The sequence below is a fragment of the Myxocyprinus asiaticus genome, chromosome 39 (genome assembly GCF_019703515.2).
Source record: "Myxocyprinus asiaticus isolate MX2 ecotype Aquarium Trade chromosome 39, UBuf_Myxa_2, whole genome shotgun sequence".
Taxonomy (NCBI): domain Eukaryota; kingdom Metazoa; phylum Chordata; class Actinopteri; order Cypriniformes; family Catostomidae; genus Myxocyprinus; species Myxocyprinus asiaticus.
This window is the reverse complement of record NC_059382.1, coordinates 12968619-12993659: the sequence shown is the minus strand read 5'-3', so window position 1 is coordinate 12993659 and position 25041 is coordinate 12968619. Positions and strand designations below refer to the sequence as shown.

At 37.3% G+C, this 25041-nt stretch overlaps 1 protein-coding gene across 1 annotated transcript in view; it reads left to right on the top strand.

Moving 5' to 3' along the window:
- The first annotated feature begins 3261 nt into the window (after window positions 1-3261).
- The window catches only part of LOC127429765 (serine/threonine-protein kinase NLK), a 104324-nt gene continuing 82544 nt past the window's right edge, over window positions 3262-25041 (top strand). The window contains exon 1 of the mRNA XM_051678920.1: window positions 3262-4944. Coding sequence (XP_051534880.1) covers window positions 4472-4944 — 473 coding nt within the window. The 5' untranslated portion in view covers window positions 3262-4471. The remainder of the gene's footprint in view (window positions 4945-25041) is intronic.

Below are 25041 nucleotides of genomic sequence, written 5' to 3'. Positions count from 1 at the left end.
ACTTTCACTTAAAGATGTGAAAGTGAAGCTAAACATGTGACTTTCATATGTAAAAGTGAAAGTGGAGATTTAGGGTAAAGAAAGGACTTACATTTTGATGTGTTTGTCATCCACACCTATTATATTGCTTCTGAAGATATGGATTTAACCACTGGAGCCTTATGGATTACTTTTATTTTTCCTTTATGTGATTTTTGGAGCTACAAAAGTCTGATCACCATTCACTTGCATTGTACTGACCCACAGAGCTGAGATATTCTTCTAAAGATCTCTGTTTGTGTTTTGCTGAAGAAAGAAAGTCATTCACGTATGGGATGGCATGAGGGTGAGTAAATGATGAGAGAAGATTTGTTTCTGGGTGAACTATCTTTAAGTTGAAAGTCATAACCCTGTTGCAATAATTGCAACCAGTCCGTGATTTTCTCCGTTCTTATGTCAGTGTACAGTATCTTTCTTTATGTTTAAAAATGAACCTGAAATAAAAATAAATAATAATAATAATAAATAAAAAAATAGCCTACTTCATTTTCAGTGTGGTTACGTGATTAACATGATTGAAAATTCTGATAATTTCAGACCCATGGATATACTGTAAAGATTTGTCAGCTAACCTCAAAATATGCTTCATGTGATAACATCTAAATTAACTGGCTTTATTCAAGTCAAATATTGTTTAATATGTCTGAATTAACTTCATTCATTAGGTTCTGTATTGGTGAACAGATAGTGTTGGTACAGAGAGTCTTCATTTTTATGTGTAAAATATGATGTTGTGGCCAAGCTTGCACAGAATATCTGGAAGTTTTTATCTTCCATATGAAAAGCTCCAGAAAAGATGAAACGCTGATAAAGACGATAAGACAAGATGGCAGAATCTGGGACATCATTGATAAACTCTCAGATAAGTCTTACATTAATAAGATCAAGAGGCCCCATTAAATATGAACAACTAAGTCCTAGCCAAAATGCAAAGAGGGACCAATTTTACAGGGCTCTAACAACATACTAATTGGTCCAGTACTAATTGGTGTTGCAGTGATTTGTTTGTTTACATATAAGACATGCAAGTTTCCTGGACATGAATATCCCTGCTCTGTATATACAGTATGTGCATATTTATCACAGTAATCTGACCTGAAGAGATGCAAAGACATTGTAGATGATATATTACAATGATTAAAATAGATACGACAGCTGCTGTATTTCGTTTTCAGATTGGACAATGTGCAAATCAACAGCACATGGTTCAAATGTCTTTTGTGTGTGTGTGTGGGGGGGGGGGGGGGGGCATGCTCCACAGATGCAGATGTCCCAGGCAGGCATAAAACAAACTCCATGACCTTGGCTAAGACTCCAAAGTTGATGGTCTTGCTCTCCAGCTCACGAAAAACATCTGTCCATCTCTCAGACATGGCCATCTTGTTCATGTTCCACTCAGTGATGCGACGAGTGACAATGTTTTTCACGTAAGCCCACTCCTCAAAGAGCGTGGTTTTGTCAATCAAACTGAGAGCGGGGATTCTGGAGTAGAAGTGTTCGAGGCTGCTCTGAATGTCTTTCCACTCTGGGATGTCTCTCAGTAGAGCCCACTCAAGTTCTTCTGTGTTCTCCAATGAGCAGCTCCAATTTTGGAGGTAATCCATCTGTGCTGAATAAAGGTTTCTCACTGCACAAAAGAAATCATCTGCTCGCATGTCACCAGCTTGATTGATTTGTGGATCTAAAAAAGAAGTATGCAACACTGGTTGACTAATCTTTTTTTTTTAAGGCCATAAAATTAAAGTAGATTATACAAGATCTATAACCACATCCCCAATGATGTTATTAAATAATTTTTGATTTAATAACCACAAATTTTGCATTCCAGTGGACCCAAAGCAAAGTTAACGCATAAACAGAGCTTTAAGTTACATCACAAACAAACATCACCTGCATGCTTCAGCACACTGCCGCTGCTGTGAGAGCCTGCTAAGATGAAGCATTTATTCTTAAGCAAACACATAAGTGTTGGGGTCAAAGGTGTGGAATGTCCAGCTGTAGACTCTAACCAAAATGATTTATTTTTCCAGCCTCATGAGCAACACCACTATAAAATAGAAAGGAAAAATGCATATGAAGCTTTAAATTATTCACTGCATATCAAATTCTGCCATAACCCAATGTTTAATATTTGAAATTTAATAATTTTCTTATTTGGATTTAGCTTCAAAAAGCACATAAAGGCAGCATAAAAGCAATCCATATGACTCCAGTTATTAAATCTATATCTTCAAAAGCGATATAATAGGCATGATGACGATAGTAGGTGGCAATATGCATGAAGAATGCAAATCGCCAAAAACAAAAGAAGAAGAATGTTAAAGTGGATACTGATAGTAAAAAAAGTAATTAAAAATTATCTGTTTCTCACCCACACCTATCGTATCTCTTCTAAATACATGGATTTAACCACTGGAGTCTTATGGGTTACTTTTATGCTGCCTTTATGTGCTTTTTGAGCTTCAAAATGTTGATACCCATTCACTTGCATTGTGAGAACCAACAAAGCTGAGATATTCTTCTAAACATCTTTGTTTGTGTTCAGCAGAAGAAAGAAATTCATACACATCTGGGACGGCCTGAGGGTGAGTAAACGATGAGAGAATTTAAATTTTTGGGTGAAGTATTCCTTTAAATATCCTAAAAGTATCACTTAAAAAGATAGCAATGAATTTCTGTGATCCTGACCGAATGATTGTGAACAAATCATTGATTATTTATTGTTTACTCTTTCCATAGTTCATCAGACAATTAAATTAAACCTTATCTTTTAAATTGTAATGATCTTTAACAACAAATAATAAATGTGTGTATATTGTATAATAGCCTATATTTCTAAAACATTATGTTGTACAATATTAATTTGACTGCCTCTGTACTTTTTTTCTGCTGTTTAAAAAAATGATTGGACAGCGAATCATGGCTCTCCTTTCAGACAAGGGACTCACTTCAATGGCAGGTGCTAATTGGATAGCATGTCTCGCGTAATAGCATTGGGTAAGTGGGGCCCCTCGCTCGCCATTTCGGCTCAAGGGCCCCATAGACTTTCACAGTCTTTTACAGTATCTCATAGCCGTAATGGCGCTTGGTTTCACTTGCAACAAGGGCCTGTTTATTATGGTGGGACGTCCGTCTCTTCCTCTTACCCGCTGATTGGCTGTGCTACTTCAGAAACAGAACATGATTGGTTCAAGTATATTTCAGTCATTCGAAGCATAGACGGGTACCCAAGACGGCAGGGTTGCGCGTGTGCCTTTCCAGGTCCTGGCAGCACCATCCAGCTGGAGGTGAGGACTCTGGCTGCCGTTTTTATGACTGCAAGGAACACTGGATGTTTTTATTTTGATTTCTTCTTCACTGGATTTTATATGCACACGCTATTAAAAGCGCGAAGACAGCACGCGGGTGAACGCGCGCGACGAGCTCGATGGGGAAAATAAGTTGATCGCCTTCGTAAGAATGTTTTCCTCGTTCCAGGAAAAGGGATTGCTCAGTTGATCAGCGTGATGGGTGTTTCGAGAATAGAGGGGCTTCGGGGATTTTGACATTTGGAGAAGATCTGGAGATAACCATCTACAGCTTAGGCTTTTTGAGCGCAACATATAGCGGCAACAATTGCACAGAGCGCCATACTGTAAAAACAAGCGCTTCTCGGATCGATATCCTGCGCGCGTTTTTCGTGTTTCACATTTAAGATTCTTTTGAAACTGAAACAAGTAAGCTGGTGAGCAAGGATCAAGTCGGCTACGGTGGCCTTACTGAGAGCCACGTAACTTCTGCAAACTGCATGCAGCCCCGGTGGTGGAAACAGGGCTGGGAATTAGCCCAAAATGGCAAATATGAAGAAATCTAAAAGATGAATGTTGCATCTCCCACGTAACTTGTACTGCTCGCCGATTTCCCTTTGCCATACAAGTCCCTGGTTTCGCGTGAAGCAAGGTGATCCCTGATACCTAGCTCAACATGAGGGAGATTTAAGGCCGTGTAGAATGTATTTATTATGGGGGGAGTGGGCTTTCTTTTCGGTCGCATAAACATTTTGTTTTAACCCCTCTCTCCTTTTTACTTTTTGTTTACTATCCACGAGAGGCTTCTTGTATGCGTGCGATTGTTATTTATTTGCTAGTCTTAAAAAAAAGAAAAGAAAGATCCGATAGGAAGTAGGTCAGATCAAAGAAAAAGATAAAGCTGAAGAGTTTTCTGAATGATTTTTCCCATGCTAGTATGACACATTTTCACACTCATTGTGATAAATGCCAGACATTTCTGCTCTGATTTACACGTCGTTTGGCTACATGACAGCCAAATGAGAGTTTGACCACCACTGCTGCTTATCTTGACAGCTTTGTTGGTGTCCCATTTTCGCTTCACGTCCCTCTTTGTTTTGTTTTTGTTTTTCCAACCTCTCATTTTCGGGTTGTTGAGTGAGTGAATGGCTCTGTGCGGAACGACGGCTTCAAGTGCCGCGAAAATGATGGCCGCGTACAACGGCGGAGGCACCTCGGCAGTGGCAGCGCATCACCCGCACCACCACCACCAGCTAGCCCATCTCCCGCCACCCGCCCACCTCCACCACCATCACCACCCGGGCCAGCATCATCTCCAGCACCCCGGCTCGGCCGCTGCCGTGCACCCCGTACAGCAGCACGCTTCTACGGCCGCGGCCGCTGCTGCTGCCGCCGCGGCGGCGGTGATGTTAAACCCGAGCCAGCAGCAGCCGTACTTCCCCTCGCCCGCTCCAGGACAAGCTCCGGGGCCGGCGGCTGCCGCGGCTCCGGCGCAAGTTCAAGCCGCCGCTGTGAAGGCGCATCATCATCACCACCACCAACACTCGCATCACTTGCAGCAACAGCTGGATATTGAGCCGGACAGACCTATCGGATACGGAGCTTTTGGTGTGGTTTGGTAAGTGTTGTTTGGAATGTTTACACAACTAACAAGAAACATTGTAACAACTGCTATAAATGAAGATTCTAAAGTTCTAAAATTCCCAAATGTTGCTTCTGTAAGCTTATACCATCTGTTGTTGCTGAAGACTTTGTTGCAAAATAATTAAGTCATTCCAAAAGACTTTAAAGTGTTTCACCTGCCAAGCTTGCCAGGAAGGAAATGCACTTTATTTTTAGAGACCTGTGTGACAGTTCAGGAGGAATGAGGAACCGATTTGAGAAAATATTTTAAGATGTACACTAAGGAAACAAGGGATAAGCTGACTTAAATGCTCAGGATTCAGTTCATGTCTGTTTGAGTGTCGTGACAATAGCTGCTATCCCAGGTGTTTACTTTGGTCTATGTTCAAATCCATTGAACTTGAACTAAAGAGTGTCTGGTGGCTAGACTTCTGATGTTTGGCTGAGCACGTGGTTAGATGAGGTTGAATCCTGCAGACATCATATCTTCTATATTTATGCAGTTACTGTATATGGTCAAGTCTTCTGTAACTTTATAGAATATATATCATCATAAGTGGCCTATAGACAAAATATGGAAAGTTGAGTAATATGTGTAATACTTAAAGAAGGAGGATATAGCTTCTTTCAAGCACACCCTCCTTTCATGTAGAAGATTAAGCCTTGACCATTGTTCAAAGGTTAATCTGAGGTTTCAGGAATGAATAAGATTCTTGGGACATGCAATATATTAAAACTCAAAAGACAATTAGGTGACATTTATTTTCTCTGACTGGTTAGCTCTGTATTACGTTTCATTAAGCATTTAATTAATATTGATTTATGTTAGCAAACATCCTCGTTTTAAATTTAAAAAGAAGAAAGCGGTTGCAGGTTTTAGCATGGTAGACTTGTCATCAATGTAATTTTTTTTACGTTCGTTTGTAGGGCACGGTATTGATACGGGTTTCCCGATTACACAAGCTCTCAATCGATTTTGATACGATTTGATTTGATTCTGATTCATTTGGATATATTTGAGTTAGAATGTATATTTTGCTTACATATGAAAGAAGCACTATCAGCCAAAGCTGTAAATTATACAGGGAATCTTCTACTGTAACTTGGTACATAACAAAAATATTGATTTTTATAACAGGGCCCAAAATATGCAGTACAGTTGCTATTTATTTAACAGATATAATAATGAACACAAACACATTTTTGTAAAATTTGTATAATTTGAAGTGTATAATTTCTTTGCCACAAGTGGTACCAAACGATATAAAAATAAATACTTTTAAGCTGGTTTCGAAAACACAACACCTGCCTTCCATTAGTTGACATACAGTTAATCCCGAACATTATGAAAATATATTAAATAAAAAAATGTAACAATAGGGCCCAAACTATTCAGTTCAATTGCTATTTATTTAACAGATAGAAACTGAACACCACCAAAACTGAAGTAAACTTTAAAGTAAAAGTAAAAAAATCGAACTTGGGATTTTAAGAATTAGTATCAGGATCATTTAAATGAAAATCACAATTATTTGGAATATTGATATTTTTACACAGCGGTATTTAATTTAAGTTTACAGTGATTTATTATTCATAACTGCAAAAACTATACTAAGGGGTAAATAAAGCTGCATGTGCAAAACACAATTCTAGATTAAAAAATTTCTGATGTTTTGTTGAGCACATGGTTGAATTTATTTTTCAAGATGAAACCTTGTACCGCTCCAACACCAGTTTTTGATGTACTGCATTTTTTTATGTACTGCAGCATTGAGACTGGAGTTTATAACAGTGGTCATTATACTCAGTAGTCTGTTTCAAGTGAGATAAAGGGGAGGGTGGCATGAGTTGCCAGAGAGGCAAGGAACACCCACCCATGGCTCAGACGCAATGTCTGGTAAAATATTGTTAGTGTGGTGTTTTGCTCAATTCATATATCCAAACAAACACTCTGCTGGGTGCCAGTACCAGTGGCCAAAGACCTAAAGAAAATGGTTGAAAAGAGGAATATGGTGAGCTTCGTCCTTGTGCTATCTATTGAGTGAGCCTCTTGGATGGTGTTCTTCAGTGTAGTTAGTGCCCTTTCTGATACGCAGCTGTGAAAGTTTAGATAAATTGGCTTTGGCCCTGCCACAGAGAGCCTACGTGACACTTGCTTGGTTCTGTAGGACACAGATGCAGCTGGAATTTAATTCTCTTAGATTCACTCTTAAAGGGATAGTTCAAATTTTTTTAAAAATTGTCATCATTTACTCACCCTTATGTTGTTCCAAAACCATATGATTTTCATTCTCTTGTGTAAAATAGATGTAAGACAGTATATTAGTCTCAGTTACCATTCCCTTCCATTGTATGGAAAAAATATGCAATGAAAGTGAATAGTGACTGAGGCTATCATTCTGCCTAACATCTAGTTTTGTTTTCCACAGAAGTAAGAAAGTCTTAGTCTTAGGAGTTTATTTAATTTTTTTTATTTTCTCCCCTTTTCTCCCCAATTTGGAATGCCCAATTCCTAATGCGCTCTAAATCCTCGTGGTGGCATATTGACTCGCTTCAATCCGGGTGGCGGAGGACGAATCTTAGTTGCCTCCGCATCTGAGACCGTCAGTCCGCACATCTTATCACATGGCTTGTTGAGCGCGTTACCACGGAGACGTAGCACGTGTGGAGGCCCACGCTAATCTCTGCGGCATCCACGCACAACTCACGACCTGGCTGGAGTCACTCAGCATGCCCTGGATTCGAACTCGTGACTCCAGGGGTGGTAGTCAGCATCAGTACTCGCTGAGCTACCCAGGCCTCCTAGTCTTAGGAGTCTTAGGAAAGTCATGGAATAACATTAGGGAAAGTAAATGATGACAGAATTTTCATTTTGAGATCTATCACTTTACATTTTACTTTCCACAAAAAAAAAAAAAAAAATCTGTGAATTTTTTCAATAATAATAATTAAAAAAATCATTATTTTGAATGGATTTGTTGTAGACTTGTTGTACCATTTTAAATGTACAGACTAGATGCAACAAAAAAGTTCTCTGTTGGCCTGGATCTGGATTTCCCTACTTCCTGTTATGGAGAAAAATTGTTCATGTAGGCCCAATGCAAATAGATTAAGTAAACTTTAATTTTGCAAATTTTAATTGCATGCAAAACATTAGCTCATTTTAATTAGGTAAATTGAAGAAGCAGAAAAAAATATTTTATGTGTTTTAATTTATTTATATATATATATATATATATAATGTGTGTGTGTATATATATATATATAATGTGTGTGTGTGTGTGTGTATATATATATATATATATATATATATATATAGACCGATCATATACCGATATATATTAGTAATACACACTATACCTGTATATTAGAGGGTGACTGATTGTTTTTAAAAATTGCTTTATGACACAGTGATGACTCTAAGACATTATAGATATTACAGTTTCGTTTTCTGTTAATGCATAATTTTCTGTAAAGCTGCTTTAAAACGATGTGTGTTGTGAAAGGCGCTATACAAATAAAAATGACTTGACTTGTTTTAGTGAATGTTACAAAAAAATCAACGTCTTTCCTTACTATGACAGGCACAGACATTGAGGCTACAAGAGTCCAAAATTAATATAATCCCAGATGCAGTTTATTGTGCAACCAAAATCCTAATAATAACCAGAAAAAAATATACGATTTGGTGCATGTTGGACCTTTAGCTAATAACGAGCCGGCAATACGCCGGGGACTCTTATTTTGAAATGCCTGTCCTATCAGCTCACAAAAACAAAAAAGGGAAACAAAACATGCACACTTTCAATTATCTACAATGTATTAAAATAAAAACACTATAAAGTAAACATTGTCATAGGCTAATAAATACTGTATGAGAAGTAATTCAACTGTAGATCATCATTCATCAATAGTAGTAGCCATGTGGCACAACAAACTCTAAGCGTGAATTATTTTATATTACCTCTAAAATCTGCTGTTATACTGTAGAACCAAGGAGTTCTAACTGTAGAATCCTCCAGTGCCATAAACGAGGGTAGAATAATAATAATAATAATAAACTGTGTGCACTGATTTTTGTCGATAACCAATAGTTCTATAAAGCACTGATAAACCAGCCAATCTCAAATATACAGTATGTAGCTTTTGAAACAATCTGCATAATATCAAGGGGCCTCAAATCTTTTAAAGTGTGCAGGAAATGATGCCCCATTAAAGTAAAGATATTGTCCAGTGAATCTGGAAACAGCTGTACAAGTTTAGATTACATCCTGTCTTCAGAATGAAAATGAAAGCAAAATGAAATTGAAAATAATTAATGCTTTGTGCAAAAGAGACTGTGTGTGATAAGCTTCTTTTTTATTTTTTTTATTTAGTCTGCAGGAAATGAAGTGGCAAACTGCTGGTCTGATGCTTTCTGGGAAAAACACATATCTGCCATTCATAACTGTCACCCTTATAGATGTAGTATGATTTTCAGAGCCTAGAGTATTTATATAGATGTCATAATGATGGTATAACCGTCTTTGCCCTGGTACCCAGCCCAAAAGTTTATTTTGAAACCTATTGGACAACATTTACTGTTTACGCTTGTAGTTTGAGCTTGACTCATGCATGTGAACAAAGTTACAAGAAACAGGAGCGTTAAATGCTAAACTGCAGTAATTTTAGAAGCCTTCGGTTGAAGGTGATGCCTCATTTGTGGGTTCTGGGAATTCCAGTTGTGTCCTGTATTATGTTTTGCGTGCCTTATTATTAATGTGACATGTTGTTAACAGTGGGTAGAATCAGAGGAAGAAAATTTCAAATGTCAAAATTGAAATGATTTGCTTGCTATTCCAACTCACTGTTGCCAACAGTTTGGTCTTATTTGTAAGAATAAAATTACAAAAACAGATTTGACCTGTTCAGCCTGCGTCCCACAGCCCTGCTGCTGCTTGAACAGATCCAAAAACAGAGACCTATGAGATAACAATATCTCTGTCTTCATCTCTTAATCACAGCCCTCATGACTTTCTTGTATTTACATGTGTTCAGCTTCCATTCATGAGCTGTTTAAGCCAGCCCTGATAAAGATGAAATTCCAAACACATGCATTGTCTCATGATATGTCTAGTACAGTGTCAGAAATTAGCTTTTTTTCAATAAGCATCAATATTTGCTGTGGGGAATGGATTTTCTGGGGCATCTTTATAACTTTTTAAATGCATTTTTTTTCCTGACCATATAAAACACCCATTGTGTATCCATTTATGTCAAAGACTTCAATTAAGTGCATTAAATTCTTAACCTGAATAATTATGGTGGTTAATTCTAAAATGAAATCAGCAGCAAATACAAAAGTAGGTGTCAGTAATACACAAGACATCATAGCACAATAAATACTCTGTTGATAAGAATCTCATGAAAGTTTTACTTTTTACGTTTTACTTCACAGGTTGGTGTTTGGATAAAATTCACTTTGGGCACATTTTTCCCCATTATTTGAAAGATCTTGGGTATATTGGTCACTCTCTGTAGTTTTGCCTTGAGCCTTGGTTCATTTCTGACCCTGGTCCTTTATAATGGTTATTGTTTGTTCGCCGCTGGTGTTAGCACTGTGCGGCCAGCTGAAGGAGCAATGGTTTGAGCTGTGGTTCCCAAATGCCCCTTTTGACCCCTGTCTCTCTGGGTAGAGGCATGGTTCTGCACAGTAATGTAACGCAGCCCATTTAAGAGTCAGCCTGTCTCTCGGTTTGATCAGTACAGGCAATGTAAGCATGGTTATAGACAGCTTGACTTTAGCGTGATGTTCTTAAGATCTCGTCTGGCATATTGGTGCTTGGTTTGCAGGTACCAAAGAGAAGTGCTGTTTGTTCTTGTCGTGGCCTGATGATGTTGATGATCTGAACGCTTCGAACGTAAATCATTGATCTGTATTTGTTTGCAGACTACATTTGTAGACAGTCCAAATCCATCTCTGAAAATCACACAGTTAATTTTTCTAGAAACATATTGATCAATTTTACACTTACATTACATTTATTCCTTTGTGTTTTACCTGGGATTCAAACCCATGACCTTTGTGTTGCTAGCACCATACTCTACCACTTAAGCTACAGGACTTTAAAAGAGATGCAGGAAATTGCAGTAGCTGCTATTGATGTTATAACTAATTCATCCCTGTCTCCACTGTAAATGTAAAATATAAATGAAATGTTGGTTATTAAACTTTGATGTGCTTTCTTTTTTGGGAGAGGAACCTTATATCCTCTTTTGTCTTCCTAAAATGAACCAAGTCATTTACCGGTTGAGCAAACACACTGTAACAAAGTTGTGATATTAAAGGGGTCATGACAAAAGGAATCAAATTGTCCTTGATCTTTTGCCATATTAGAGGTCATTGCGCTATATAAACATACTTTAAGTTTCAGTTCTCAAAATGATAAAAAATCTGAGTATCGGCTGATTTATCTGTATATATTGGTCGACCACTAGTCTTAATTATTTAGATGTGATCATTTATTATCAAACATGTTTGAACCAACATCTCATATCATAAATTGAGGCAGCCATTACATGATTGTAAAGTAGATTTGTACCTTCTCTTTTCATCATTCTGTGGTAATGCTGCAGCTTTGTGTTGTTTTTGTTTTTTAAGGAGCTTTATAATGGCACAGACATTGCTTTTAGTACGCTGAACTTGAAAGGCTCACAGACTGGATTTTTATTTTTTTTTAACAACCACAACAGTCAAATGCAGCTCTTAAGAGGCCCTGGGTTTGGCAGATGAACAGGCCAAGTCGAGAAACAGCTTACCTTTGAAGTGTGGGGGTGAAAGCGTGCAGGAGTGTGTCTGTTAACCCTTTAGTCACCTGCCTCTCTCAGGCTATTCTGGGCAGTACTCGTGTTGTGGTCTTGACAGCGCTGTAGAGGATGAGCCGACTTCTGTTTGCCTTTCTTTCCTGCTCTCTGTTCTACATTCTCTCACTATCTGTTTAAATGTCAATATCATATTTTTCAAATTTGTATCTTTTTCTTCCTTTATGGATTAATTCTGATGAAACCTGTCAAGAACATTGCCTAAGCATATGTTTGGGGAACATATGATTTGCAGAATGCAGTTTGACATTATTTTCATGACAATTAAGCCATTCAGTAAAAATTCAGTAATGTGAAAAGAAAAAAGACCTATTATTTAAATTGTATTTATACATTAAGATAGTATTGTATTGGTTGTGCTGCGCCTTTAATTCATGTTGTCATTTTTAAGTTTTAAAATGCAATTACATATAGTGAAGCTAATGCTGCAGAAATTACTCACTTTTTTCACATTTGTTTTAGTAATGATCTAATGAGAATCATTGTTTAGAATAATATAATTTAGGGCGAAAATGTTGTTAAAATATTGCTTATTTGTCATTAATATATTAATATGTCAAACAAAATGGAAATCAATATATCAAGTTTGTTTAAACAAAAACTTTAGAAAAGGTTTCATTTTTTTATCATTTTCATTCTCTTTGTAATTTTTTATTTCTTTTTTGTCCTTGTGATTTTGTGGTATAATGTGTCCTGGACATGTTTTCAGTAGATTTACCCTTTTCCTCTCTACTCATTAAAGCTGTGAGTGTTTGTGGTGATGTTTCAGTATTCACTGAGATTTCAACAGAGTTTGTTATACAAACAAAAGCAAGGTAACAATAGAAATTTTTTTTTAGTGAAAAGTGGCTGTGTAGTGTGTCTGATGTGTGGAGTAGAGGTCTGACTTCTTTAGCTCTAATACAGTGAAGGCCATCTCTTCCTTGGAGGGCAGAACTGTTAATTAAAAAGCCCTTTGCTCTGAACCATTCCATTTAGAGCCCTGACACTCATTGTGCTTATTTATAGCTGCCCTATTAGGTGCCTGCTCTCAATTATGCATAGAAACTACCTGAATTTCTCTGAAGTACATTATATGATAATAGTTGAATGTTACATATCTCCTTCAGTCAGAACATGCAGATTTGAATTTAGAGACAGTATCCACCAACTGAAAGTCATTTGAATATGTCTCTGGCCTATGCTTGGCGTGTTTGCCATCCATTCAAAACAGAGATGTGAAACACACCCTGAGGTAGACCAACCAAGCTTTCATACCCTTCAAAATTCAGCATCTCGCACAAGGACTTTGAATGCTCAAAGTTTTTCTTCCGCTTGAAAGGAATGTAAAATACCCTAGGCCCCATAGTATTTCGTAGGGTTCCTACGGTCATGGAAAACCTGAAAATGTCAGGGAATTTAAAAATTCAAGCAACTAAACAATGTGATCTCATGAGAATTCGTATGTATTCTTATGTAAAGTTTGGTTCAATCAAACGTACATTCTCTTACATTTGCATAGACAATGAAACGTACAATATTGATGTATTGACAGCATCTAAACATAATCATTTTACATATTAACACCTATAGAAACATACAAATGTTTACGTGTACAGTTTGAATTGATTAATATCGAATAATTCATAGAATTAATCAGTTAATTACATTTAATTTATAATCAATGATTAGTTAAATGCCATCACATTTATATAACGTTATAATATGACATTATACAGTAATATGACATTGTAATGGTTTCATTCAGTTCTGTGTGATTTCTGCAGCCCTATACAAAGTTTTAAAAGATTATATCACTGTAACCAAGACTAAACTTTAAAACGTTAACATGAATAAACACTCTGTAATCGTTAAATTATTTAATAAGCATTTCATTTTATTTTAGTTTACATAAAACAATAATAAAATTAATCCATAAATTTGTTAGCTATAATCCAAATCTTCAGACTGCTTTCTGTGAAGAACAGACCCAAATTCAAGCCTTTTATTCAACGATCTCCATCTCCATCTGCCGCAGCGCTGCCTACCCGCCGTAACCATCAACCCGCGTTGGTTGGTTTCGTTTTCAAAACTAAAAAATGTCCGCTTCAAAAAGCAATACAACCAGCGGTTCACCAGGGGGACACTCAAGTGTCTCTTGACCATTTGCAACATGCCGTATTCTGCGATGTATATGTTTGAATGATGTATCACAGGAGAAGATTTACAGCGATTTAGTAATTTAAATTTCACTCTCTATCTCACACAGTGCTATTGTATGCTGTCAGGAAGCACATCGGTTGCAGTGTATCGCCCTTTGGACTACTTTTGTACTGAATTTTGCCATTTTTCTGATTACGTTTTTGTGATTACATTTATCTGCCTGTTACATGTTTTATATGCTTAATAAATGGTCATGGTTAGATTTAGGGGTAGGTGTGGGATTAGGGGCTGTAAAACATATAAATTAATATATTGTATCAAAATTATTGCTACTGTACATTAATCTACTTGTTACATGGTTTTATATTGTTGAAATGTGGTTATGTTTAGAGGTTGAGGTAGGGTTAAGGGATCTAAAATATCTATAAAACAGTAAAAAGGTACAAATATATTTATAATCGATTAATGTATTCAAATATAGTTGTAATGGATTCGTATATATTTTACGTTTCTAAAGCTGTAAATATGTAAAAAAAATTATGTTTTAGATGCTTTCAAACATCCATATTGTACGTTTTAGTGTCTATCCAAAGGTACAAACATGTACGTTTAAATGTTACTAATATTAACGTACAAATAGCTATGTATAATTGTATATATTACGCATATGAGCTCCTTTTTCTGAGTGTATTGTCCATGGAGGGGCATTAAAAGTGAGTTGTGAGGCGAGTTTTTTTCAGCTGTGCAAGCTGTAATATAGTAAAGATGAATGCATTGTTTATAAACTGTACCCCCCAACCCAAGTAAAAATTTTATGTTAGAGGGAAAAATGCAACCTCCGAATTGTGCTCGTCACTGATTATGCGAACGTGATCACTTCCTGATTTCAACTCGGAATCCGAACCTGGGTGTCCCACGCTGCTGACGCAATGCACATTCGGTCGCGTCACAGGGGAAGGTTAGCAAAAATGTCTGATAGGTGATGCCGCTTGTCAGTTAGTTGGCATTATGTGGCTGATCCTAGGGTCCTGGAACTCTCAGAAAAAACATGCCAACTTCCTCATGTTGCTGCTAAAAGACAATTTTGTCCATTTTGAGGAGTACACTAGCATATACCGATCAGCCACAACATTAAAACCACCTGCATAATATTGTGTAGGTCCCCCTCGTGCTGCCAAAACTGCGCCAACCCGCATCTCAGAATAGCATTCTGATATGCTCTTCTTCTCACCACAATTGTACAGAGTGGTTATCTGAGTTACCGTAGACTTTGTCGGTTCAAACCAGTCTGGCCATTCTCTGTTGACCTCTCTCATCAACAATGTGTTTCCATCCGCAGAACTGCCCCTAACTGGATGTTTTTTGTTTTTGGCACCATTCTGAGTAAATTCTAGAGACTTTTGTGCGTGAAAATTCCAGGAGATCAGCAGTTACAGAAATACTCAAACCAGCCCATCTGGCACTAACAATCATCCATGCGACTATCTAATCAGCCAATCGTGTGGCAGCAGTGCAGTGCATAAAATCACGCATAAATGGGTCAGGAGCTTCAGTTAATGTTCACATCAATTATCAGAATGGGGAAAAAATGTGATCTCACTGATTTGGACTGTGGCATGATTGTTGGTGCCAGATGGGCTGGTTTGAGTATTTCTTTAACTGCTGATCTCCTGGGATTTTCACACACAACAGTCTCTAGAATTTACTTAGAATGGTGCCAAAAACAAAAAACATCCATTCCCAATTTGAATTTAGAAATGTCTTTTAAGTTTTTCGTGTTTCAATAAATTAATGTAATTTTTAAAGCAAAATCAATAAAGCAAAAATATTCACTGACCCTTGGCAGACCCTTGACCATATAATTGGATATTGCGATATTTTAAAGGCGATTATCATTAAAATATTTTGTACATATCCCCAGCCCAAAAGGGAAGTTTAATTTTTCATGAACAATTGTAAAATGAAGTAATTTTATGGAGACCCGCACAAACATGTGTACTTAATTCCATATTGCAACATGGTACCTATTCATTTTCTAAAACTAAGATAACCACTCTGTACAATTGTGGTGAGAAGAATAGCATCTCACAGAGCTATTCTGAGATGCGGGCTGGCGCTGTTTTGGGGGCACGAGGGGTACCTACACAATATTAGGCAGGTGGTTTTAAAGTTGTGGCTGATCTGTGTATAGATGACCTCAAAGCTAATAGAATTTTTTTGTACTGAAAACATCTCCTCAGCAGTTGATTTACAATTCAGAAAGTTCATCTCAGAAATGTTTTATATTTGCAGTGGTAGGGCCGACCGGTAAACTAGCTTTAGCTACTCTACACTGTGGTCTTTGCTCATGACATGAAGCGCAGTGGTTTGAGTCAGACTTGAGTCAGTCAGTGTTTGCCTTAGCACTCTTTCTGAGGGTAGTGGCAAGAGGCCAGGAATGCCCCCACACTGTGTGGAGTGGGCCGCTCGAGCACGACTATCTTCAGGGCATCAGCAAGGTTTTTTCAAGATCCTCAGGCTTCTGGCTCCAAATCCCAGAGATGCTCCAGGGAAAGCAGGAACTTCAGCTGATGCTGGAGAGAATAACCTCAGGAAGTGTCCTCTACACTGATTAGAAGGGATGAGGGACCATAGGAAATCAGAGAACGGATGAGTGGGAGTAGCCCTTTTGTCATAATTATCTATCTGTTCATCCCATTTCCTCAGGACAACAAACAACACCCTGTTTTGGTCCTGTCAGTCTACAGTTGGACGTTTGATTAGAAACTGCAAAACTGTTGCCCTAGCTTTACTAAGTGTGATTGGTTCCCATGTGACCCCATAAATTTTAGTCATCTATTTGGTAGTGTACTTCTAGATGTTGACTAAAATAACTTTTAGCAGATAAACACATTTCAAATGTACAGTCTTTCTCTTTTGGGAAAACAGACAAAAAAGAGATGATGATGACTCATCTTTCACTACAAAGATTTTTGTCCAATAAAATTCTCTCTAGAATGAGAATGTCCCTCAAACCTAATTCCTCATGCAACTGACTAGCAAGTAGGGAACCATGGTTCACGGCTGTGATGCAAATAAAGCTTTGATTAGTTTACCAAAATTATTGTTTCAATCAGAAATATGTCAACACAGGAAAGAAAACTATGCTTGTCAAGCCATTTCATGGGGTCTTTAACGAAAGAGGGAGGAAGTTGCCTCGCCGCTTGCCATTACTGGAACCATCCTCAAGAAATCTCCCTGGATAATAGGACCCATTTGTCTAAAGCATGTTTTGGGCTTCCTAAGTGGCTTTAAAGGGTGATTGAGAGTATTGTTATTGTCTGGATGTATTTTTCTTCTGCATCCCCCACAATTGAATTTGCCATAAAATTACTTCCACAGATCACTGTGACTACATATGACCACATCTAGGGCTGGGTGCAATGATGGTAAATACTTTATGATGGTACTAATGTGTCAACTAATATACATTCTGATACAGCACGGTAGATATATCCATATGACCATATACCGTTGGAACTATGTTTTATAATATTAGCTTTATTATTTTGAGTCTTTGGTTTTGGATTAGTTTTTGATGTTTTGGTGTAATGTGAGACGTATCATCCATTTGTAATGGATACTCTTAAACAAGTCTTTTTGGTTTGTATAGATCAAGTTCAAAATTAAAAGAGAATATAATCAAATAGAGTACCTTTTTATTTATAAAGTATTTCATTCATTAGAGTAAAATAGGCTTTACCAATGGTAATTTAATTTATAATGCATTTTTTGTGTTGAAATCTGAACAAATATTATCATTATATGCTTTATGTTTACTATGATCTAAAATCTAAAAATCATACTGTGATATTTTGGTCATACTGCCCAACCCTAACCATAACCCGTCTAGAATACTAAGCAGTTAGTGTCCAGTCTTCTGTGTAGTTAGAATTCCTAGTTTCTTTTGGCCACATTTACCAGCAGTTGGCCTTCACAGCTAAATGGCTATGATAGAAGTACAGAAATGTACCCATGTTTAGCTAGATCTTATTGTGAAGCCTAATTTATATTCTGCTTTCAGGGTTGACATCTGATCTAGCCCAGTTAAATACTGTCTGTTTGATCAGTTTATGGCCGTCCTTGTACTATGTCCTCTGACTGTGCTTGCAGAGACTTATGAATAAGAGTGGGTTTCTTTCAGCAAGTAGCCCAAGATGCAATTAGTGCAGGGGTGTAGATTCCAGGGGAGGTGGGGGGAGGTAACCCCCCCCCCCCCTCCCCAATAATCAAAGCAAGCAAGTACAACCCCCCAATATTTATACCTTTTTATGATCAATGGAAACATGTAAATGCTTCACGCACCCCCCCCCCCCCCGCACCATTGTAAAGAATATATCAAAACTACAAAAACAATTAGGAAAATTTGGGGTAAAGTAGTCAGCCGCATTAATTGACTTGTTGGTTTTTGTATGAGTAGTCCACCATCTTGGATAATTTCCAGTTTAGTGGTGTATTGAAGCCCTGACGTGACATAAGTTATGTGAATGGCCCTTAAAAAAGTGTGAGAGTGCTAAAATGACTGGGCTCGTCACCTTAGGGTGTGACTTTGTGCTAGCTCTGCCTCCGTTATCATTATTCAACACCTTCGCCTTTCCCGTCACTCACAGTTGCCACACAGACACACCCACTTAGAGTGTGGACAGAACTAGTACCAGAGCCCAAGTCTTCACTGGCATTGGGTCTAACGAGTGCACGGGGGCTTCAGCCAGGTTATGAACCATGCAGTTTCCCATCCAAACAAGCCACAATCAGCCTCTGATGATAACTCTTCTTTTATCTGTGTCTCTTTTGCTTTGCTGTCATTCGTTCCCATATTCTAAAATGTTCCAACAGTGCAGACTGTGCCTGCTACATGAACGCTTTCCCGCTTTTCTAACAAGCTAATTTCAACAAAAGTAGCACAATGTGTTTAACAACACATTGTCTTATCAACAACCATCCAGTAATTACTCTGATTTAAGGTTCACAAGCCTTTAAGTGCACAAAACACAGTAACTTCTTGGTTCATTTTGATTTGGACATCACTAAGTGAATGACTTGCGATTCAGTTTTGGTTCTCAACTTTATTCTTTCTAGCATTTTAATTGTTTAGTTATTTTCATGATGTGTCTTTTTCATCTTGCCTTCGTTATATTTGGCAAAATTGAAAAAACTAAACATTTTACGATTTTCAACCAGTAATTTAGTTGACAAGATTAGCACTGCTTCTCCGTGCATGTGGTGTGTCCTCTACCTTAACTCCCAGCCCCACCCTAATTTTCCACTGTTGTTAGGCTACCATATGTTCATCCTTCTGATCCTATTTGTGTGGGTTTACCTGAGGGGTTGAGTGGGGTTAAGATAATGGTAAGTGGGTGGGGGCAGGGTTGCGTCAAATGTTAGAGTTTTAATGCATGCTTGGAGGAGGGGGGATCAGATGCAGGGCTTGCCCTTGGCTTGGCACACAAGTGTCCCATCCATCGTAGGCATGTGAGTCCAGCACAGATCACATCACAGCGGTGCCGCTTGTTATACTGCAGCTTGACCCCTGGGATATTCATCTGCACACACAGAAATACTCAGTGTATATGTAGCAGGACTACATAGCCAGAGGGACCTGTAATTCAGAATCTGTCTAGTTCCACTAATGGGCTCATAGTAGTTTCGAGTTTCCTGCTGACTAGGGGAAAATGTGTGGATTGCTGGAGAACAGTTTTGATGAGAAAATTGAGTAATAGGTTAATTACTATTACTTATAATTAGGAAAAAAAAGAGTAATTTACTCAAAATTTTCTCAATTACTCACCTTCCCATCTTTTTAAACCAGTCTGACTTTCTTTATGAAGCAATTGTTTTTGAGATGTTTGGCAGAATGTTCATGGTACTATATTTCTAACAATAAAAGTGATAATGACAGGAAAAAAGTGACAGATACTATCGAGCTTTAAAATGACAAAAAAACAAAACAAACAAAAAAAAAAAACATAATAATGGGCCATAAAAGTAATCAAACCTCATTGGGATTAATATTATTGATGTAGCCACCATGATTTGATTTAAGAGTCAGTAACTTTTGGGGGGCCTGGTAGCTCAGTGGTAAAATACGCTTGCTACCACCCCTGAAGTTCGCTAGTTCAAATCCCAGGGCATGCTGAGTGACTCCATTCAGGTCTCCTAAGCAACCAAATTGGCCCAGTTGCTAGGGAGGGTAGAGTCACATGGGGTAACCTCCTCGTGGTCGCTATAATGTGGTTAGTTCTCAGTGGGGCGCATGGTGAGTTGAGCGCGGATGGCGTGAAGCCTCCACACGCGCTATGTCTCCGTGGCAATGTGCTCAACAAGCCACGTGATAAGATGCGCAGGTTGATGGTCTCAGACGAGGAGGCAACTGGGATTCATCCTCCACCACCTGAATTGAGGCAAATCACTATGCGACCATGAGGACTTAAAAGTGCACTGGGAATTGGGCATTCCAAATTGGGTGAAAAAAAGGGGAAAAATAAAATAATCATGAGTATTTAGAACTTTCTCTTCCTTTTGCATTCACAAAACTGACACCTTTTAAGTAACCTGAATCGTTTTATTGTTTTGAGTTTAATGAAATGGTCTCTTTAAATTTACAGTAACTTACATTTATCTGAAACTGGGCAGGGGATTTCTATTTCCTAGCATGCTTTGCATGGCACTCAAAGTTAAAATTAAGTGTTATATAAAGTGTCTTTGTGCAAGATGAATGAAATGGGGGAGACTTACTAGTGTTTATTGTTTTGCTGTGTTAATTAGATTTTCTGTTATGCTGAAGTTTTAGGGGTTACCATTATGGTGATTAGTGGAGCTTGAGCTTAGGATGAGAACAGGTACAAGTATGCAAATATTGCTTTACTCATTAAGCAGTTGCTATGCTAATCAAAGCATAGTGTTGCCAATTAACATGCATTCAGTATGCTAGTATTCACTGTGCTAGCTAGTACTTACTAGCTAGTTACAGTAGGTTCCCTATAATTGAAGTATTTAAATTGAGAAAACATGGTAAATTTAAGTTCAGCCAAAGAGTTAAATATCAAGTTAAATGCCAGCAAAATGTTTGAAATTTTTCAAGTTAAGAGCACTTAACATGTATGTGTAGTACAAAATTAAAATCAGAAAGTTCTATTAACTTAAACTTGGCAGTTTATTACATTTATGTAACCGATTGCCTTATTAGGGTTTATAGTGCACAAAGTGATTGTATCGCTTCAGAAGACGTAATATAGTGCAAATATAGTGCAAGCGTTTTGTTTTTTTTGGAGCGTAACAGACCAGAGTCACTATTTACTTATAGGGATGGGTCGATTGAATTTCGATATATCGTGAACCAAAAAAGTGACAAACCATATTGAGGAAAAATTCGATTTTTCAAAATTTGCAACATTGTTTTCTGTCCATGTGATCATAAATGAAATGACCTGTCAAACATCATAATCTCTTTATTGCTTGATTTTACCCCTACTGCAGTTTTTTTCTACACTGTTTATAGGGTTAAGTACTGGAATACCTGAAAATTGCCTTTTTGTTGAAAAGTGCTTGAGATTAAAACAGAACATTTCTTCTGTGTAACGTGTATCTATCAAAGATGAGATCCCGCACTGCACTTTCATTGAATAATGTGTATTTTAATATCCTTTCTGTTCTTTACAGTCAAATAAAAAATAAAAAAAATACTGATTTTAATCACACATAACACAGATGCAATAAAGAAACCAAGAAACTTTCATGATATAATATTAATTGATAGAATGTAGAATTTTTGGATTTTTAAAAAAATTTAATTGAATGAACTAATGATAAAATATATTCTCTCACATACTTTTTCAGGACAGGATCTGTTCAGTTCTATTGCTTGCACCTGATCAGCCTGAATGTAGCCCACTTTTTTTTGAGGGCTCATTTATTTGTGATTTTTCTTATAGAGAAAGGTATATGAGAAATTCTTATTTAAACTTTGAGCATTCAGTATATTGTGTATGAAAGAACTTTATTTTGATGAGAAATTATAATGTGTATTTTGCTCAAGCATTTTTTTTAAATAAAACATTGTCTGTCATACTTTGTCATTAAAGTGTTATTATATAGAATCGAGATTATATCAAATCGTGAACCTCATATATCAAGACGAATCATGAGATAACCATATTGTCCCATCCTTATTCAATTACATTATGGCAAATAAACCCTGTGAAGACATTTATTTATTTATTTATTTATTTACAGGTTTAAAGCGACATTTGGAATATTAGATAATGGAAAGTTATTTACTGTTTAATATGTCATACTGTCTTAATATCCTAGGTCACATTATACAATTGATACCCAGGTAAACAACAGTACACAAACAGGTACACAAAAATTGTGTAAATTCTGACTAAGGTCTGAGAGCAAACTAAGATTTTGTGATGAGCAATAGAGTTTCCAAGTCACATTCTGCTAGTTTGTTATATTGTAGCATGCAGCACATGCTAAAAGCTCAACCGTTGTGCTTTAATAGCTTTGCTGGGTGATGAGGGGAAGGTGGTTAAGTCGTTCTATGTAAAACAGCAGCAGTCACACTACAGGGAACAGTGAAAGAGCCTCACATGTAGTGCTTTGGATTTAATGTCCTCAGAGAGCCACATGTCCTCAGGGGGGCTTTGAAGAGAGATGAAATAAAATATTTGATTCTGGTTGGAAGGAACAAAACAGATAACACATAGTATGGATTAGATAAGCATTTCATGTCTCCCTTACCGTTAATACCCCCACTAAATGAATACTACCCCTACATTTTTCAAATGGCACAAAACCCTCCCATTGTCTGCCTGTGTTTTTCAGTGCCTGAGCCACAGAGAACACAAAAGAGTTGCACTATATAATCCATTATCTGCCATCTTCCCCTGGGCCTCCACCGTCTCCTTATGATTGATTCTGACAGTGCCACTGGACTGTGCGCGTTTGACTCTCTGAGTGTTTTTTATTTGTTCATTTTCCATAATTAGATTCAACATTTATTCAATCTATTTGTAATGTAAATCCAAAACTTTGGAGGAAAATTTTAATTGGGTACCTTGGACTAAACAAACAAGCAAATCACTTGCCTTTTTAGCATTAAATGTTACTACAGTACACGGTAAGAAATTAACCAGAGCCCTGGGCAGCAATGCCCAGATTTTTTAAATGTTGGGTCAGAAAAGGCCCCTATAGGGAATTACTTATTTATCTCCATGTAACTGAAAATTTGAAAGAGGGACGTCAGCTAAGGAAGTGTTAAATACATGTTGTGCTTCACTTCTTTCTTTCAGAGCAGGTGCACAACAACAAGGCCAATTGTGGTGCGGTTAATTCTTACATGCTTGACGAATCCATTATCTTGGTCTGTTCATCCGACTTTGCCCAAATCCAACTGGTACGATTTCAGTCAGACTAAAGCGTTTAAATTTTTTAAAAGACGATTTATTGTTTTAGTCCAACTGAAATCAAAATTTTAAGGTGCATATAATTGTAATGACCTTATTTATAAGGCGTTTATTAATTTTACCTCATAAAGGTATAAAATACCACTGAAAATCAAGTACAGAGGGCAAATATTACCCCTTAATACAACAGTAATATATATATATATATATATATATATATATATATATATATATATATATATATAAATTAGTGCCCGACCGATATATCGGATATTAGCCTTTCACCGATATATTGGTATATTTTAGCGATATGCGCCGATATGAAAACTTTTTTTCAGAACATATAATGCAGAAAACAATGCTTTAGAATTGGTTTCATAATGTAGTTTGTCCAGCAGAGTGCGCTCCGACTCCATTGTTTACAGAGCTGACTCTGAGCTGACGGTGGCTCTGCAGACAGGGCAGAGTTGAGCGGTGTCTTCTCAGTAAGTTGCTAACTAGTTTGTGAAATACATACTGGAAAGTTAATAAACAATGACCCCATAATTTTCCCTTTTCAATATAACTAATATAACATTAACCTTGTCCCTGACAACCATTTCACTCATGTCTGTTTGCTGTTAGCCAGCTATAGTTTGTCAGTGCGGTCAGTAAAGTAGCAGATTGAAAGGTAAGCATCAGAGCATCTTTTTGCAGCTCAGCAGACAATGGTGCGGTGGTGGATTGTATCTGCTGAATGTTGATTTCATGCTACGCTGTTACCTAGTTGGTGAGACACAATGCTGGAAAGTAAAATAAACAATGTCTGTCTTTTACTCTCCGTGACAACAAGCTTATAGCTAACTGGCTAACCACGTAGCTACTTTCATTTTTAGCTGAGTGGAAGCTAGAGTAAACATGTATTCACCAAAATGTTTTGTACAGGATTCACAGTTTGGTACCCCCTTCAACCGAACAATTCCAGTCATGTTATTTATAAAATGGTTTTCCACCGTTGAAAGTTTCCCCTGAACTTGTGTAGCAGAATACAGTGTAACACCGCTGCTGCTGTTTTTCTCTTGTCTTGGCAGTAGTAATATAGTCAGCATTTGACTGATACTAAACAGTAATTCTGATGTTTATTTAGCTATTTATTTTATTTGTATTTATTCTTTATTTTAATGGTCAGCATTTGACTGATACTAAACAGTAATACTGATGTTTATTTAGCTATTTATTGTATTTTTATTTATTCTTTATTTTCTCAGTGTTCATTTCTAGAATTTGTTGACAGTGTATAATAATAATGTCAAATATTCTTTGATAAAAATATTTGTTTAAGAAAGCAGCCTTCTGAGTACCTTTGCATAGTCATATCGGTGCAAAATCGGTGAAAAATCCACATAGAAAAGGTCTGTTTTCATTCTAGCTCAAAAATACCAATCGGTGAATTTTCCCACTCTAAAATCGGTATCGGTATCAGTCTCAAAAATCCCATATCGGTCAGGCTCTAGTCTCTAGGCTCTACTCAGAATGGTGCCAAAAACAAACAAACATCCAGTGAGGGGCAGTTCTGCGGATGGAAACGCCTTGTTGATGAGAGAGGTCAACAGAGAATGGCCAGACTGGTTCGAACTGACAAAGTCTACGGTAACTCAGAT